This window comes from Nycticebus coucang, chromosome 8 (assembly GCF_027406575.1).
Source record: "Nycticebus coucang isolate mNycCou1 chromosome 8, mNycCou1.pri, whole genome shotgun sequence".
In the NCBI taxonomy this organism is placed as follows: Eukaryota; Metazoa; Chordata; class Mammalia; order Primates; family Lorisidae; genus Nycticebus; species Nycticebus coucang.
Window position 1 is genome coordinate 84,665,489 of NC_069787.1, and position 19,235 is coordinate 84,684,723.

At 41.5% G+C, this 19,235-nt stretch overlaps 1 protein-coding gene across 1 annotated transcript in view; it reads left to right on the forward strand.

Moving 5' to 3' along the window:
- The window catches only part of MOBP (myelin associated oligodendrocyte basic protein), a 39,045-nt gene extending 20,614 nt beyond the window's left edge, over window positions 1–18,431 (forward strand). Inside the window, exons 3-4 of the mRNA XM_053600420.1 lie at window positions 17,558–17,767; window positions 18,033–18,431. Of these exons, the coding sequence (XP_053456395.1) occupies window positions 17,562–17,767; window positions 18,033–18,288 (462 nt within the window). The 5' untranslated portion in view covers window positions 17,558–17,561 and the 3' untranslated portion in view covers window positions 18,289–18,431. The remainder of the gene's footprint in view (window positions 1–17,557; window positions 17,768–18,032) is intronic.
- The last annotated feature ends 804 nt before the right edge of the window (window positions 18,432–19,235 follow it).

Here is a 19,235-nt window from a genome sequence, read left to right on the forward strand (position 1 = left end):
ATTGTATGAATATCACACTTTATCCATTTCTCTAATGAACGTGTAGTTTATATTTTGGTTTTTATTTTTCAATTGAAGCTGAAGTCAACATTGTTTTATAAGCGTCTCTGTGCATACATATTATAATTTCTCTAAGATATGTATATATTACTATTTAGAAGTGAAATTCCTGAGTCTTTACATGCCTGCTTTCAGCTCTACTACCTACTTCCAGCTTGTCCTCCCTAGTGGCTCTTCTGAGCTTTATGCTCGTCAGCTGTGCTTGTGTTGTTTGCCTACAACTTGACTTCACTTCACTTTTACCAACCTGGTGGTTGTAGAATGGCATCAGTTGTTTCAATTTATGTCTTGATAAATGTTGAGTGTGAATGTACTTTCTTATGCTTATAACTCATCCACTGCTTGTTCTTCTGTAAATTACCTGTTTACGTGATTTGCCTGAATTTTTTCTAGGTCGTCTTATTGTGCAGGTGTTCGTTAAAGATTCTGGATAGTAATTCTTTGTATATTTGTATGTGTTTTATTCTCCCCGTATTGCTTATCTTTTGGCCATGTTTATTGTGTCCTTTCATACACAGTAGTTTTTAATTTTTTTTTTTTTTTGAGACAGAGTCTCGCTTTGTCGCCCTCGGTAGAGTGCCGTGGAGTCACAGCTCACAGCAACCTCCAGCTCTTGGGCTTAGGTGATTCTCTTGCCTCAACCTCCTGAGTAGCTGGAACTACAGGTATCTGCCACAACACCCAGCTATTTTTTTGTTGCAGTTTGGTGGGGGGTGGGTTCAAACTCGCTAACCTTGGTATATGGGACTGGTGCCCTATTCCCTGAGCCACAGGCACCGCCAGTAGTTTTTAACTTTGATGTAATCAATTATAGCATCTTGTAAGTTAATTATATCAATACTATGGAAGAATTAATCTCCCCACTCACATATAAAAACATCCTTACCAGGCTCAGCGCCTGTGGCTCAAGTGGCTAAGGTGCCAGCCACATATATCTGAGCAGGAGGGTTTGAATCCAGCCCAGGTCCGCTGAACAACAATGACGGCTGCAACCCAAAAATAGCCGGGTGTTGTGGTGGGTGCCTGTAGTCCCAGCTACTTGGGGGGTGGAGGCAGGAGAATTAATTGCTTGAGCCCAGGAGTTGGAGGTTGCCGTGAGCTGTGACACCACAGCACTCTACCCAGGGCAACAGCTTGAGGCTGTCTCAAAAAAGAAAAAAAAAAAAAACCCAACCAACCAAACAACAACAAAAAAACCTTCTTATCATATATCAAGGACTCTTGTTTATATAGATTTGTTTGTGAGTTCTGTTTTCTATGCCACTGTTCCATTTGTCTACTTCTAGTAGACATACTATTGCCATACTATTTAATTACTATCTCTTAGTAGTATGTTTTGATATCTGGTCTGAAAAGTCCTGTCATTCTTTCCAGAACGTTCTTACTGATTCTTGGTTCTCTGTTCTTCAGTCAGATCAGATTGTCACATGCGTCAAAAAATCTGTGGTGATTTCAGTATGAATTATGAATTAACTTTGGAAAAATTTGCATCCTCATGATAAAGACCATTTCTAGGAACAATTTTTCTTTCTATTTATTTACACCTTCTTTTATGCTTTCACTGAAGTTTTGAATTTTTTCCCCATGAAGATTTACACATTTTAGCTTTTGCTTTATTCCTAGGTATTTCATGATTCTTGTTGCTTTTGTGAATAAAAACTTTTTCAGTTATTTTTTTTCATACTCCTTCTCTTCTTGGGTGTTCTTATGTGTTCCATTGGCTGTAAATCTCACTTATATATCAAATACAGTTAAAATGTATTTCTGGCCCTCTCTCAAGATGTCTTGACCCACATGACCAATCACTTCCTTTCACAGCCACTGGGAGGCTGCACAAGTTTTTCAGACTGAACATCTTTAAGACTAAAATTTTGATCCTTCATTTTTTCCATTCATCCATTCTCCCACCTTAAAAAAATGTTTGGTTATCTACCTAATTTCTTTTGTGTCGTCCTGGACATCAGCACTTTCTTGTCTACTTTCAGTGTGCAGGTCCTGTTCATTGCTGGGTTCCCCTGACCTTCAGCAATTTTGAGGCATGTATTAATACTTCTATCTCAGACAAATTTATTGGCTAGCCTCATCGTATTTATACTCCTATCAGCACCTTAGATTTAATCTATTTGGCACCCAGTTGGTGCCCAATTGATATTTGTTGAACAAATCAATGCCCTGAACTGTATTCTTACTTCCTTCCCCACCAGCCTTCTGCACTCAGTAAATTGCTGCACTGGGCACTTGTGTAAGCCATAGCCTGGTAGTCTTATCATTTCCAACAAACCCACATCTAGTTTGCCCTCAAGTCTTATTAATTTTGTCTCTGAAATCAACCTCCTGTGCCGCTGCTGGAGTCCAAGTCTCTGTTATCTTTCACTGGTTTTGTTGTTTGCACTTGTGCCTCCTCCCAATCTATGTTGCAAAGAGACTGAGTGATCTTCATGGAACGTAAATAGGAAGCTTTATCTCCTCTTATCAAGACCTCCCAGTGCCTGCCTACTCTTCCCATCCTAATTTAACTTACCTGCAAGGCCCGGCTCAGTCTTGCCCACACTGCACACCCCAGCCTAGATGTCATCCTTCCTCACTGTGCTCCAGCCAACCCCCTTCTCTAGTTTCTCGAGCACATCAATTCTCAGGGCCTCCATGTGTGGATGGAGCCCACTTATCTATGTTGCTCAGGCTGGTCTCGAACTCCTGTCTTCCAGCAATCTTCTTGTCTCTGTTTCCCAGAGTTTTAGAATTACATGTCTGCACCTGGCCCACTCATCTTTTGGATTTCAAGTTAAGTATCATTTCTTCAGGAATACTTCCTTAACCCCTCAGTCTAAATTTGTCTTACTGTTACATTACATTTTCTCTAGCACTCAGTTCCTTTCCTTCAGAGCTTGAATCACATTTCAGTTTTACATGGTATATGCTATTCATGGGGTAAACGGTGATCTGTTAGGGTCTCTTTCTCCTTGTCCTGTCTCTGTGAGTAGAGAAACCTTCGTTGTCTTATTTACCACTGGCACCTAAGAGTACTCAATAAATCTTCAAATGGATGAGGGAGTGTTAGTGTTGTATTTGGCTGCATGTACCTTTAGTCACTGGTATATTTTTTATACATGTAGTTGAATGTTATCTGTCCTTCTCTGTCAGTGGGGTCTATTGTGGCCATAAAAAAGTTGTCACAATAGCTCCTACATGCAGTTCAGAGGATCCTCACCAGCCTTAAAATTAGCACCCAGAATTGCTCCAGTGTACTAACATCTATTCTAGGCAAGGACAGTTGTACTTTATGGAGGGCACCCTGTTCGCATCCCAGCTCCTGCTGAGATGCTGCCTGTCTAGGTGACTTCAGGTACCTGACAGAGCTCTTGTGAAGTGGACTGCCATACTGAGTCTTAGCTGATTATAGCTGGGATGGCTGTCCAGAGTTGGTGCCATGCAATAAATAATCTGCTTTCTGCCATTTTCAGTTGATAATATAGAAGTATTTTCTTATGTCAGTACAACTTCTTTATGCACAGCTTTTAAAATAGCTGTCAAGGCTCGGCACCGGTAGCTCAGTGGTTATGTCGCCAGCCACATGCACTGGGGCTGGTGGGTTCAAACCTGGCCTGGGCCTCCTAAACAGCAATAACAACAACAACAACAACAAAATAATAGCCAGGCATTGTGATGGGCACCTGTAGTCCCAGCTACTTTGGAGGCTGAGGCAAGAGAATCTCTTGAGTCCAAAGGTTTGAGGTTGCTGTGAGCTGGGAAGCCACGGCACTCTGCTGAGGGCGACAAAGTAAGACTCTGTCTCAAAAAAAAAAAAGAAAGAAAAAGAAAAAAGCTGTCAAATATTCAGTTGGCTTCAAATGACTACATAATATTTTCATGATAAACCATATAACAATATAAAATTAAATACAAACCAGTCCTTACTGATTAACATCGTATTTTTGCAAATATGCAAAGATTACTTTGCCATCCTCTCTTCTTTAATAAGCTGGGGTGACTTTATGAAAGTTAAAGAATAATGAATGCTTCACTATTTCTGTTTTGACAATTTCTTGACCACCCCTGTTTCTGGGGAGTATGCAAAAATTAAGTTTGGGATTTTCTTACCTGCCTCCTCTTGTCCCTAACAGTAAATAAAATCCCACTTATGATTTTTCATGCATATTCTCACATTATTACTGAAAATATGTTTTTATCTCTGTCTCTCCTCATAGAATGAAAGGTCAAAAAATTTTATTGCTCTCAAGGGTGTTGATATTCAGAAAGTAAATATTAGATTATAAAAGGGAGACAAGGTTTAACAAAAACTCATTTAAGATTTATAAATATTTTAAGCACTTGAAGTTAATTCTTCGTGCTTTGAAATGATTCCATATTCTAAATGTTAGACATTTCGTCTTGTTTTTGAAACCAATGTATAAAAATTGCAATAATAATAATTGCAATAATTGGTTACTTCTATTTCTTCCTTACAATACTTCTAATTATTAAGTCACAGAGGGTGTTGGTGTGGGTTTTAAAGAGAAACTATAGTCATCTATTGGAAGAAATTGTGGAAAATGACAGGAAAGGTCTAGGATGAACATGACCCACTTTCCTCAAGCCTTCTCCACTTAGTGAATTCATGTCATACATTTTTAGATTGTGGAAGAGAACTTCTTTCACATTTTATTTCTTAAAGTGGAAGCAAAAGAAGAGGGCTGGGGTAGGTAACTTGTTAGAATCATCTTCACCCTTTCTCTAGTGGTAGGCACATCAGAGTGATGTGACCGGACTGGGAATGACCAGTCGATAAAGCCACAGAGACCCCATGTGCCCTGTATGGATCACAGCAGACCATTGGCCTCACTGGTCACTTGCGAGTTGTGCTGATTCTTATTGACCTGTCATCTCTGGGCTTCAGTTTCCTTATCTGTAAAATAAGGATAAATGTAATAATATCTACCTCCTAGTATTACTAGGCCTCCATAGATTAGTAAATGTCATGCACATAGAAGAGTGTTTGCTTCATAGACAGCTCTCAGTCAATAGTACAATTATTCACTACAACCCATGCTTGCCAATGGGTATGATGTAAGGAATATTAAAATAACATTATTTTTTGAGACAGAGTCTGCTCTATTTCCCTGTCTAGAGTGCCATGACATCAGCCTAGCTCACAACTTCAAACTCCTGGGTTCAAGCAATCCTCCTGCCTCAGCCTGCTGAGTAGGTAGGACTACAAATATGTGCCATGTCCAGCCAAAATGTCCAGCTAATTTTTCTATTTTTAGTGAAAGCAGTGCTCACTCTTTCTCAGGCTGATCTCGAACTCCTGAGTTCAAGCGATGCTCCTGCCTTGACCTCTCAGAGTGCTAGGATTACCAGTGTGAGCCTCTATACCTAACCAAAATAACGTGTATTTGTTCTTCATAATCCTTAGTTCCAAATGATCTGGCAGCTCACATACCATGCCAAACAACCCGCAGCAGAGTTTCCTTAATAGTGTAAAGTGGATGATTTTATGCCAAGAGAATTAAGCCTCAGCTTTGGTACCCTCAGGTAGGAAGAAGATACGATCGAGGTAAAGTCCTCTGAGAGAAGGAGGAAGTGGAAAAGAGTCCTTCTACCCAAAGAAAAATGGGAAAGGAGAGAGAGAGAGAGAAAGAGAGAAAAAGCAAAGGAGGCAGATGTCTATTGTGGGGGATAGTATGGTAGAATCACCCAGATAGGTTTTTTTTTTTTTTGAGACAAGTCTCGCTATGTTGCCCTAGGTAGAGTGCTGTGGGGTCACAGCTCACAGCAACTTCAAACTCTTGGGCTTAAGCGATTCTCTTGCCTCAGTCTCCCAAGTAGCTGGGACTACAGGCGCCCGCCACAATGCCTGGCTATTTTTTGTTGCAGTTGTCATTGTTATTTAGCTGGCTGGGGCTGGGTTCGAACCCGCCACCCTCGGTGTGTATGTGGCTGGTACGTAACCTCTGTACTACAGGCGCTGAGCCTCAGATAGGTTTTAATTCTGTGCATGAGTGTGAGGGGTAGTGCCACATTTAGACAGGAGTAGTGTGGCACAGGTTATAAGCCTCTTGAAGAGGCCTGCCCTCAGCCACATCCAGTGTGGCCCACAAGTGAGAGCACAGCTTTGGTTGGGATGCTGTCTAGGCCGATGACCCCAGGACAGGGTTCTTAATTCCCCACCTGTTGTGCATGGCATGCATGGGAACCAGGAGTTTCCCAGGGTAATGTGGAGGAGCCACGAGGACAGCTGGACCAGAATAGGAGGCTACTGAGTCAGGAGCCTGATACCAAGGGCTGTGGTCTGGTCAAGTGGTCAGCAGCAATATATGTCATTCATGCTAAGGGGCGAGTGAGGCCAGATAAGGCACAGAGTCCAACAGAGAAGGTCACCACCCAGACCTGCCAGCCCTTCCATGGCCATGAGGAGGCCATGAGGATACTCAGCTTCTCCCTACTCTTACTCATCTTGAAAGGGAAGGGAGGAAGGTGAGAAATAGTGTGTTCTCTTAGGGACCTGAACTCTAAATGACTACTAACTAGGGAGAGATGGCTTAAACCAGAAGCCATCAAGGCACTATAAATTCAGAGGTTCAGTTACTCTCTCCCTTTCCTTTTCTTTTCCAGCCGATAATCAGCATGGAGTAAGCTTCTCATATTTCATCAATTTCACAATTACAGAGAAATAGAAAAGTTGTGGGGTTTTTGTGTAAATAAGCTAAATTTTAATAAATTTAAAATTTCTTTGTGGATTCTGGTTATTAAACCTTTGTCAGAGACATAACCTGCAAATATCTTCTCCCATTCTGAGGGCTGTTTGCTTGCTTTACTTACTGTGTCCTTGGCTGTGCAGAAGCTTTTTAGTTTGATCAAGTCCCAGTAGTATATTTTTGAAGTTGCTTCAATTGCCCGGGGGGGTCCTCCTCATAAAATACTCGCCCAGCCCGATTTCTTCAAGGGTTTTCCCTGCACTCTCTTCTACTATTTTTATAGTTTCATGTCTTAAGTTTAAATCTTTAATCCATTGAGAGTCTATCTTAGTTAATGGTGAAAGGCCTGGGTCCAGTTTCAGTCTTCTGCAGGTTGCCAGCCAGTTCACCCAGCACCATCTTTTCCCCACTGAATGTTTTTAATTGGCTTGTCAAAGATTAAATAACGGTAAGTAGCTGGATTCATCTCTTGGTTCTCTATTCTGTTCCAGACATCTACTTCTCTGTTTTTGTGCCAATACCATGCTGTTTTGATCACTATCGATTTGTAGTATAATCTGAAGTCTGGTAGCGTAATTCCTCCTGCTTTGTTTTTCTTTCTAAGTAATGTCTTGGCTATTTGAGGTTTTTTCTGATTCCATGTAAAACGAAGTATTGTTTTTTCAAGATCTTTAAAGTATGACAGTGGAGCTTTAATAGGGATTGCATTGAAATTATATATTGCTTTGGGGAGCTGGAACATATTCTTCTCAGTAAAGTATCTCAAGAATGGAAGAAAAAGTACCCAATGTACTCAGCCCTACTATGAAACTAATTTAGGGTTTGCACGTGAAAGCTATAACCCAGTTACAACCTAAGAATTGGGGGAAGGGGGAAAGGGAGAGGAGGGAGGGGGGAGGGAGGTAGAGGGAAGGAGATTGGTGGGATTACACCAGCGGTGCATCTTACAAGGGTATATGTGAAACTTGGTAAATGTGGAATGTAAGTGTCTTGGCACAGTAAATGAGAGAATGCCAGGAAGGCTATGTTAACCAGTGTGATGAAAGTGTGTCAAACGGTCTGTGAAGCTAGTGAATGATGTCCCATGATCATATCAATGTACACAGCTATGATTTAATAAATAAAAAAATTCTTGCTTTAATTTTAAATTATTTTCATAAGTATATATTAAAAATTCCCATTCCTGAATCCATATAACATATTAATAGGTCTTGAGACCAATCATTGCTTTCCTTTGGACTTTTGATACCTGAAGCCCGAATATTGTTCTCATATAAGATTTAGGTCCTAAGGCCAGGCACAGTGGCTCACGCCTGTAATCTCAGCACTCTGGGAGGCTGAGGCAGGTGGATTGCTTGAGCTCAGAAGTTTGAGACCAGTCTGAGCAAGAGCAGGACCCCATCTCTAAAAAGTAGCTGGGAGCTGTGATAGGTACCTGTAGTCCCAGATACCATGGAGGCTGAGGCAAGAGAACCGCTTTATGCCCAAGAGTTTGAGGTTGCTGTGAGCTATGATGCCATGGCATGCTACCCAGGGTGACAAAGTGAGACTCTGTCTCAAAAAAAAGATTTAGGTCCTGGATAGTTAAGGAAAAGCTTGTCTCCTGTCCCTCCCACTCTGAGTTCTTTTTAACAAGAGAGGGGTAGATCCTTGCTCACGGTTGTGAGGAATCTAAGTGACAAGAGCCAAAGAGCTGTTCTGTTTTCCAAATACTGACCTGCGTTTACTCTTTATTCCTCAGAGAGAGTCTACACCCACTTATGCATTTGACTTTCTGTGGCGTCAGGTAGATGGGGAGGGGTACATGGCTGCAACATGTCAACTTACAACTTGCATTACCTTTCTTTTCCAGAAGACTGCCCAGGACTGAAGTTCACTTGCAGCTTTTATTAAATAATTAGTTACATCTTCTTTTTTTTTGTTGAGACAGGGTCCCTGAGCAGAGTGCAGTGAGCGTGGTAGCTCACGGCAACATCAGACTCCGGCTGCGGGCACCCGGCTGCTTCAGCCTCCGGAAGCCGCTGGGATTACAGGCGCTCGCCGCGGCGCCCGGCTGGGTTTTTCCATTTTTTTTTCATGAGTCGGGGTCTCACTGTCTCTCAGGCGAGTCATGAACTCCTGAGCTCAAGCGATTCTCCCTCCTCAGCCTCCCACAGTGCTGGGATTACAGGCGTGAGCCACCACGCCCGGCAATGTTACATCTTAATTGCCTTTAAAGAAAAGATCATAGAAAGGAAGAAAGGATGAATGGAGGGAAGAAGACTCATTTTATGCAGTCTTCTTAGAGAATGGTGAAGCTGTGTTTAAAAACGCTCGTGACACTGGTGATTATAAAGATTCTAATGCCATCTCTAGGATATGTAATGAAACATGTATGTACTGATTAAAGCTTGCTAATTAATTTGCATGAATTAGGAAAAGGTGTGGCTTGTTCACAAAATCTCTTTTTTGTTTTCCTTCTCGAGGAGCCCAGTTTTATGGCTTTTTTTTTTTTTTTTTGAGACAGAGTTTTATTTTGTTGCCCTTGGTAGAGTGCCATGGCATCACAGCTCACAGCAACTTCAAACTCTTGGGCTTAAGCAATTCTCTTGCTTCAGCCTCGCAAACAGCTGAGAATACAGGTGCCTGCCACAATGCCCAGCTGATTTTAGAGACAAGGTCTTGCTTTGGCTCATGCTGGTCTCGAACTCATGAGCTCAGGCAATCCACCTGCCTCGGCCTCCAAGAGTGCTGAGATTATAGGTGTGAGCCACTGCCCCTGGCCCAGTTTTATAACTTTTAAGTTCAGTTAGAAAGATTTCTTCCTGCATTAAGCAAACGTTGTTGCCTGAGCCAGAGCAGAGTTCCTGATGCAACGTGGGGCTGGGAGAGGGCATTTGGGCAGAGGCAACGAATGCCAGAGGGGTCCTGCAGCTATTGTGAGAGACACTTGTGTTCATTTGTTCATTCTCTCATTGTCATCAAGCATCTACTGAACAGTTGTTCGGAATAAGGGATTTGACAATGGCTTAAAAGAAAAAATTAAGTAGAAGTGAAACAGTAAAGGTAGCATTAAAGTTTCTAGCTACTTGCTTAGAATTACATATCGGGCTCAAAGACTTAGAATTACATATAGGGAGACATGATCATTACTCTTCGGGGAGTTACTTACCAGGGAACATATCACAGTCAAATAAAACCAAGGTTTGTTATTGAAGAAGGAGACTATAGCATAGTCAACTAGTCACATTGATCATTCTGAGTTTGCTAGTTTTAAAAATTATTGTTGTATGATGTTGGAGAGTTTACTTAAGCTCTTCAGGCCTTAATTCTCATGCTTAAAATGGGGATGGTAGAGATTATTTGGAAGAGTTATTTGGGGAATTATAAATGATAGCTAGTAAGCCTATGGTGCATAGTAGGTGCTCAATAAACAATGGGGAGGTTTTGTTCTCCTCTCTTGGGGTCTTCTCCTTTACTCCCTTTTCTTGCTTTGAATACTTGCCTCCCTTTTCTCTCTCTTTAGTATTACATTATATAGAAATACCTGGAAAGCCAGAAGAAGATCGTATTTTACAGTTTCAAATTCAGTTCTTTTTCTCTTCATTCTGCAGCTAGCTCACAATTATCCTTGTTCTGCAGTTAGGTGGTATCCGTTGTGAAAGTGTCATGCAATGTTTAGAATGATTTGTTTTTAGCCATTTAAGTAAATAAAGATGCGATTAATGCTTAAATTAAATGTCATCAGAGATACACAGTGAGATAAATAGAGTGTGTCTAAAGAATTCAGCAGAATTAGACAGGTCGCTTGAATGAATTATCAGTCAGTGAAAGGGGAATGGAATTTATTACGTAAGTTATTTACATTAGCTACAGTGCTAGGTTCAGTTCTTTATCTACTCTTTCTTTAACACTTTCAAAAGCCCTCTGAGTTAAATATTATTGTTATTTGTTATTTTTCACTTTGAGATGAAGTAACTGAGTATATCAATTAGAAATTGTATTTGACTACTTGCAACTGAAAAAATAATGGTTTCAACAAAGTGGAAGTTTGTGTCATGGAAAAAGTGTTCGGAATTCAGGGGAACAGGAGGTCTCCGCAGAAAGGTTGAGTCGGGATCACGGATGTCTGCTGTACCCAAAGAGAAACAGCAAACCTAGGTTGTAGTTTGTGCACATTTTTATTTTCATTAGGTAGTCCCAAATTGTTTCAGAAATACAAAGATTTTTTTTCAAGCATGTATAGACTATTTTAAATTGTTGACTATGTAGTAGACCAGAAAGCAAATCTCAACAAACACCAGAGTTATCACCATACAGACTACTTTCTCTGACTAAATGCATTAAAATTAGGAGTCAATGTAAAAAAAATTCCATACATTTCAAAATTTTACAATAGATTGAAAAATTCATGAAACTAAGAAGAAATCCATATTTAAAATAAAGTGAAGATGAAAAATTTATGTTAATATTTATGATATGTAGCCAAAGTTATACAGTGCAAAAACCATAGCCATAAATATATATTTGAGAAGTGTTTGGTTCAATAGAAAAAAATAACAAGATCTAAATATAAAGAAAATGGAAGAAAAAATAATGAGCATATGTAGAAATTAATAAAGTAGAAAAAGTAAAGACAAGAAAACTAAGACCTTGTTTGTTTTTTTTTAAGTGACAGAATCTCACTATGTTACCCGGGCTGGAGGGTAGTAATGCCATCATAGTTTACTGTAACCTTGAACTCCTGAGCTCAAGCAATCCTCCTGTCACTCAGCCTCCCAAGTGGCTGGGACTATAGGTGTGTGCCACCACACCTGGATAAATTTTTAATTTTTTTGTAAAGATAGAGTCTTGCGATGTTGCCCAGGCTGGTCTCATACTCCTGTGCTCAAGCAATCCTCCTGTCTTAGCCTCACTAAATGCTGAAATTACAGCTGGAATTACCACACTGAACCATTGTTTTTGAAAAAAAATAATGAAGTAGATAACCTCTGACAAGAATACTTAAGAAAAATGAGACAAGATACAAATATTTAATACAAACTATAGCAGAGGTTATAATTACTAATTTGTCACATATTTTAAAAGCCATAATACTATGGATAACATTACATCTTAAGTTTAAGATTTGAAAAAAATGAATGATTTTCCAATTATATAAATTTGAGCAGTATGTAAGTTATGTAAGGTATGTGTCTCACTTTTTATTAACTATGTATTTACATGTAAATATTCTCAAAGAGAAAAATGTTAAAGTATTTTACAAGTGCTTGACTACAAGGTAAGAATTCATGAATTTGTACTATTTTCACCCATCTGACTTTTCTAATTTTCAACAGTGACTATAGATTTTGAAGTCTACTAAAAGACTGAAGAGGGAAGAGTTGCAGTGAGTCACACTCCCTCAGGACCCATCCTAAGTTAACATTCTAGTTCCTGTCTGTGGGCCTTCTTGCTCTAGTGGGGAGGTTCTGGCCAACATATTGTTGTGACATTTCCAAACTCTATTCTTTACCTTTTTCTTCTGGAGAGATCTATTTCCAGCTTTGAGTCTTTTTCACTCTAGGACATGGGCCCACAACATATTTAGCCTCATTACATCCCTGGGCCCATCTCCAGTCCCTTGAAGTCCATTCTGGACCCAGCATCTAAACTGTTGTTTCTAGGAGAGGAGGGCTGAGTATTTGGGAAGTACAGAGTAGTGCTGGACCTGGTTAAAAAGCTTGAAAGGTTGGGTCACACAGATACGGATTCAAATTTCCTGTTGCCTCTTACCAGCTTCGTGAACTTAGTCACATTCTTAGCCTCTTTCATCTTTATCGACCATAATGCCATACTATAAAGATGAGATAAAGTATGTATAACAACCATCATACAACAGGTGCTCAGTAAACTCACTTCTTATCTCTGCCTTTAGTTATTTTCTATGTTAAAAGAAACATGATAGATTGGATATAACAGAGAGCAACTGAGCAAAACATGATCTGAGAAATGGGCAGCCACAAGAACTAGAATAACTTCAGAGCGACTCTGGGGCTGCTACAGCGGCAGATAATATATATGGATGATCAGAAACTGGAAGTGAGGTACAGGAAAGGTGGATTGGTTACAGCTTGGCATTTGCCTTATTTGAACAGTTTGAACAGTTGCCTGCTTATGATTGGTGCAAGAGTAGGTTACAATCTGTTTACACAGATAGTTCTGTTACACTTCACTGTATACAGAGAAATCTTTATGCCGGACTTAAAATGTGGAAGGAGGCAGCTTTAGGCTAAATTCCATTTAACAGCCTGTATTTCCAAATAGTTTATTAACAATTCTGGTGTGTGGGGAAAGGGTGACTCTTGCGGATATTGCTATTGTTTAGCATGTGGGACTTAGCATTTTTAAACTGGATGGTGGTGTGGGCCAGAGTTGGGGGGGAAGCATATACAGCCAGTTACCCATGTACCCCATCGACATGCTGGATTTCTGCTAGCGGGGTAAATAGGTATAGGCCAGAGTTTTTCTGCAGCATATAAACATTTTACTAAGGAAAGGAGAAAATATTATTTTAAAAGCAGGAGAAACTTTCAGGTGATTGCCATAGGACAATGGTAGGGTTCTTCCAGGGAAGAAGATTGCTTTTTGGGTTAAGATCACACATTGATGTAATTGGTGGGAACACACCTATGGTGCATCTTACAAGGGTACATGTGAAATTTACTAGGTGTAGAATATACATGTCTTACCACAATAACCAAGAAAATGCCTTGAAGGCTATGTTAACCAGTTTGATGAAAACATTTCAAATTGTATATAAAACGAGCACATCGTACCCCTTGATTGCATTAATGTACACAGCTATGATTTAATTTAAAAAAATCACACATTAATGAATAACAAGAGGTCCTGCCCCCTGCTGGACGTGGAGGGAAGAGACGTCTGGGGGGACCAGACTCCCAATGGGCACAGAGTGGGCCTGGATCCTGTCAGTTGGAACAGTGAGTGGGAATTGAGAATTCAGTCAGAGCAGGAAGTCAGAGTCATAGTGGACTTAAAATCACCCTCCCATGCCAGTTATTTCTTAGAAAGGTGGGACAAGTGCTAGATTTTCTGTCATTTATGATGGCCCGAGCCATTTAGGAAAAGACCCCACAGGCTGGAGGGATTGAGGATGTCTGCGTTGCTTGTGAGAAGTGGCAGTACCCTGAGGAAATTACTCTTGCACGTAGTCCTGAAGCATTCTCTTTCATTATCTCCCACAGGAGGAGAAACTTGAGGTGAATCGTGACGTGTAGCTTTGGGGGAGGGGCTTGGTAGATATTAAGGGTCTTTACAAAGACTCAGACCCTGTGAAACAGCCGTAGTTTCGTTTCCTTTCTTTCTTTTCCTTCCTTCCTTCCTTCGTTCCTTCCTTCCTTCCCTCCCTCCCTCCCCCTCCCTTCTTTCTTTCTTTCTTTTTGATACAGAGTCTCACTATATAACCCTCAGCAGAGTGCCATGACATCACAGCTCATACCAACCTACAACTCTTGGGCTTAAGTGATTCTCTTGCCTCCCAAGTAGCAGGGACTATGGGTGCCCACCACAACACCAACACCCAGCTATTTTTTTTTTTTTTTTTGTAGTAGTTGTCATTGTTGTTTAGCAGGCCCTGGCTGGGTTGGAAACCTCCAGCCCTGGTGTATGTGGCCAGCACCCTAGATGCTGAGCTACAGGTGCCAAGCTAGCTGTAGTTCTTTATTGGTCCACAATGCCCACCTGGACAAAGAGCTTCTTGGGATATTGCTGGTAATCTCTTCTTCTGAAAATCCAGACATTTTTCTTCTAAGAGGCTGCTGCTTATCCTTCCTCTCTGGGTACACCTGCTTTGGCTTCTTCCTTGGCAGCTTGAAGGCAGGGCTCCTGTAGCTCTTCCTGGGAGCCTTCCTTGCCTGGCTCCTGGCTCAGTTCACAGGCATCTCATCTACACCCAAGATTGTGACTCTTCCCTTGAGAAAAGCACTCAAGGTGGCAGCTGTAACTCCTGAGTTTTGGATGCCAATTTTCTCATGGATGTCCTAGGCACCCTATCCCACATCTTCCTCTTTCTTACCTATTTAGACCTCTGATCAGCTGGTGGTTGGACTATGTACCCAGTCACTAGGGCTAGACACTTGCCAATGACAGGTAACTTTTGTCTCACATCATCACCTCTATCCTGGCATGATTCCCTCTCCAACAGTGTACCACAGACAAGGTGAGGGCTCTCAGGGGATGCCTAATTCATCCCTGTCTATCTGTGCTTAGATATCAGCCATTCCCATCCCCCTCCCTTATCTCTAGCTGGCCACATCCCAGGATCAGATGAAAGGTTTCTACCCATGGAGTTCAACCTGTTGCTCCAGCCCTACATATTACCCCCTTTCTTGTAAACTTCCCACACTATTTTATCAGCACGGTCTCATGTTCCAGAGCACACTGCCCTTGTACTGCACTTACTGACATCTGTGGAACATTCCCCTACCTATAATGTGAACTCACCATGAGCAGGATATTTACTTCATCTACCACCTTACTTACCTCAGTAACTTGTACATATTTGGGCTCAATAAATAAGCTTCATGGTCATTAGCCCACCATGTGCATTTTAGTCACATACTTGTCTGTATCTCTAACTGGTGGTAAGTTTCTTCAGGACTAGATTAAGTATGATGCAGCTTTGTATCCATTTTATCAACTGAGCACTGGGTCTGGCACAACCTAAATATACAATAAATTCTGAATTAAATGAGTGAAATATACTCCATCAATCATTTAGTATTTATTGAACCTTGAGGGACTCTACATTAAAATTTTTGGATAAAAAACAAAAGTTTTTGGGTAGCGCCTGTGGCTCAAGGAGTAGTAGGGTGCCAGCCTCATATACCAGAGTGGCAGGTTCAAACCCCATCTGGGCCAAAAACTGCAACACCCCCCCCAAACAAAAAACAAAAAAACAAATGAAAGTTTTGGCTAAAGCAGATGAGCATATAAAAGAAATAGAGAAGGAGAGCTAGAGATGGAAGAAGAAATCTAGAAGAATTTGGTGTCACAGGAAAGGGAAGAGTTTAGGTGGAGTTTAGTTTGGTAGTTTGCACCTCCATTATCAAAAATGGAGGTGCAAAAATAAGGGAGGGAGGGACTAAATAAGAAGACGAGTGGTTTAGCAGCATGGAGGTCTTTGGGGAGCGATGAAGAGCCATTTTTCCTTGGAAAGGAAAAGAATGGGAGCATGGGGCAAGAGGAGTGAATGGAGGAGTAGAAATGGAGAAAAAAATATTGATAATGTTTCAAGAACTTTGCCTATGGAAAGGAGAAAATTAATAGAGAGGCAAATAGATGTAGGAGTGGGATCCACTGATGATTTTCTTTTAAAATAGGATATATATGAGTATGTTTAAAAGATGATGGAGTGGGAAAGATCGTCCTAAACAAAACGTGAAACTCTGAATAAGAACTAAGAAATTTAACTACATAAAACTAATTCTTTTTGCACAAAAGCAAGTGACACATTGGAAAGAACATTTGTAACATACATAACAGATGTAATGCTATCACAAATGGAGGTAGAAAAAAATGTATTTGTAACTACCCCTCTACTTGCTTCCCAGCTCAGTTCCATTTGTAGCAGAGGACAACCACATCAACAAACAAAAAAATCAAATATGCCCTCAATGTAATGTAGTTGTTTTTAATGTAGTCCTCCTTAATAGCCCAGATCACATGTTCTGTCTTCAAGGAGTCCATCTGTAGACTCTCTGTGCTGTCCTTGACCTTTGATTTCTATTGGTCAACATAACATGGCTGTAATGACTGCTGCACATCTGTGTCTCCAATGACCTTGTACTGCACTTACTGACATCTGTGTAACATTCCCCTACCTACAATGTGAGCTCACCATGAGCAGGATATTTACTTCATCTACCATCTTACTTACCTCAGTAACTTGTACATATTTGGGCTCAATAAATAAGCTTCATGGTCATTAGCCCACCATGTGCATTCTAGTCACATACTTAAGTTTGTAGGGAGTAGGGACATTCTCAGTGTCTAGTATATGCCTATTGTATTGTTGACCCTTGTTGATTAATAGGTACATAAGTCCCCTGTGTGCTTCTGTGTTTTGGGGTGTTAGGTAGGACTATTTCTGCGTTTGTCACATTCCTAGAAAGAGCATTTTCAGCCCCCAGCAAGCTCTCTGGTGCCCCTTCTTAGTCAGCTCCACTTTACCCAAATATAGTGATGCTCTTATTTTTGGCATTGTAGATTAGTTTTGCCTCTTTTTGAACCTCATATACAAAGAACTATGACTTGTATTTTTTTGTGCCTGACTTGGTATTTTCAGTAGTATGTTTGTGAGACTCAAACAGGTTGATGTGTGTATCAGTAGTTGTTCTTTTTCCTTGTTGCATGTTATTTTATTGTATGAACGGTGATTGTGGTTTTAATAATAAACTATTTTTTACTTCTTAGAGAAAAGGCCTTTCCTAAATCTAGGATATTATTTAGCCAAAGTTATGTTTGGTATTGCAGTATTTTTTCCCTTTCCTAATGGTTCTTTGAAACATGAGGAAAACCAGAATTCATTTCCTTGTTCTCTTAGAAAACTCGATTTAAAACAATACACAAACGAACATGAATGAACTCTTACTTGAATTATTTTCCACAGAGTTGGACAGGAATTGACAGGTTGTCGCTCTGTGGGGCGACCCTTAATGTTAATTTGGAGTGGCAGGGAGGGGATCCTTGAGCACAGAGCTCCCCTGCCTGACTTGCGTTTCTGTCCCCACCCCTGTCTCCCCCGCACCGGCGAATTCCAGTAAGATGAGTCAGAAGACGGGAAAGGAGGGTCCCAGACTCTCCAAGAACCAGAGGTTCTCCGAGCACTTCAGCATACACTGCTGCCCGCCGTTCACCTTCCTCAACTCCAAGCGGGAGATTGTGGATCGGAAATACAGCCTGTGTAGGAGCGGCTGCTTCTACCAGAAGAAAGAGGAGGACTGGATTTGCTGCGCCTGCCAGAAGACCAGGTGAGTGGTGCACAGCCGCATGGCGGTGGGGCCTGGCGACAGGGGGCGGTCTCTGCTCTCAACCCGCCTTCCCGCTCTGCTCCGTGGGGCTGGGCCTGGGGCTGGGGCTGGGGCTCCGGGTTAGGTTCTGACGCTGCAAGGCACTCCAGGAGACTGGACGGTGGGAGGGGGCGCAGGGACTTCCGGTTTCCAGCTCCTGCCAGCATCTCTTAAGCAGCAGACGAGAGCCACGGCTCCAGCTTCCAGCTTATTTTGACCCTCTCAGAACCAGCCGCCGTGCAACGTCCCCTCAGAGGCCCAAGCTCCAGCCAGCTGTGCCCCCCGCGGTGGTCAGAGCACCAGCCAAGCCAAGGTCCCCTCCGAGGACTGAGCGTCCGCCACGTCCCCGCCCAGAAGTCCGACCACCACCAGCCAAGCAGCGCCCCCCTCAGAAGCCTAAGCAACAGCCGCGCAGCAGCCCCCTCAGAGGGCCAGGCGCCAGCCGTGGGGGGTCCCCCAGCAAAGCTTCTAGGTTCTGGTAACACCATCTCTTCCCTTTTGTTCCCCCAGCCCTAAGGTTAGTAGCTGCTTCCTGTGTTTACTAATATCCAGATTATTTCAATGGTCCTCTTTCAGCCTTACCAACTTGTGTAATCAACTCCCTGCATTAAATCCCCTCTGGTTGAAATACCTAGTGTGGTTTCTCTTTTTCTGCTAAACACTGTAGTGCATACTTCAAAGGTCCAGGTCCATTGCTTTTTGTCTAACAAAACTGGAAGGCATTAATTTATTGATTCAGATTATGGACCATAGGGACAGATTGAATAAATGTTGACCTTGATTCCTGTGCCTCAGAGAGAGGAGGAATGGTGACTCTGACAGAATATCTGTACTGTGAAAGGAGAGGGTTATTATTTTTATCCTTCCATTCTCCCAACGCATTTCTTCTGATGTTAATCTTAGTAGCAATACCATTCGTTATTCACTCACTCGTTCTGCTATTCAATAGTTACTGCATGCCTACAAAATTCAATATACTGTGCTGGGGGAAGGGAACAATGGCAGTGAACAAGCCATGTTGTTTGAGATTTACCAGGTAAAATAGGAGAATAGTTTTGGTCATAGTGTGGGATGTAAATGCAGTAATATTGTTATGATCAGTATGCACATTGGACCAGAAGAGCCTGGAGCAGGGAGTAATTGATTCTACCGCAGAAGTTTTGGGGTTTTACAGAGGAGTTAGGCTAGGAGGAGTAGATGGTATAAGGAAAGTGATCCATGTAGAGAGAAAAAGGAAAGCCTGAGAGGCGGATGTTTGTCGCTCATATCTCAGCTTTTTTTTTTTTTTTAAAGACTTCAGTTTTTTAATAAACAGTTTTAGGTTTATTGCAAAATTGAAAAGAAGATGCAGAGATGTCACCTATATCCCCTGATCCAACCTATGTTCAGCCAACTTTTTAGTCCTTTTAACATTTGGAAGTGAATCTGT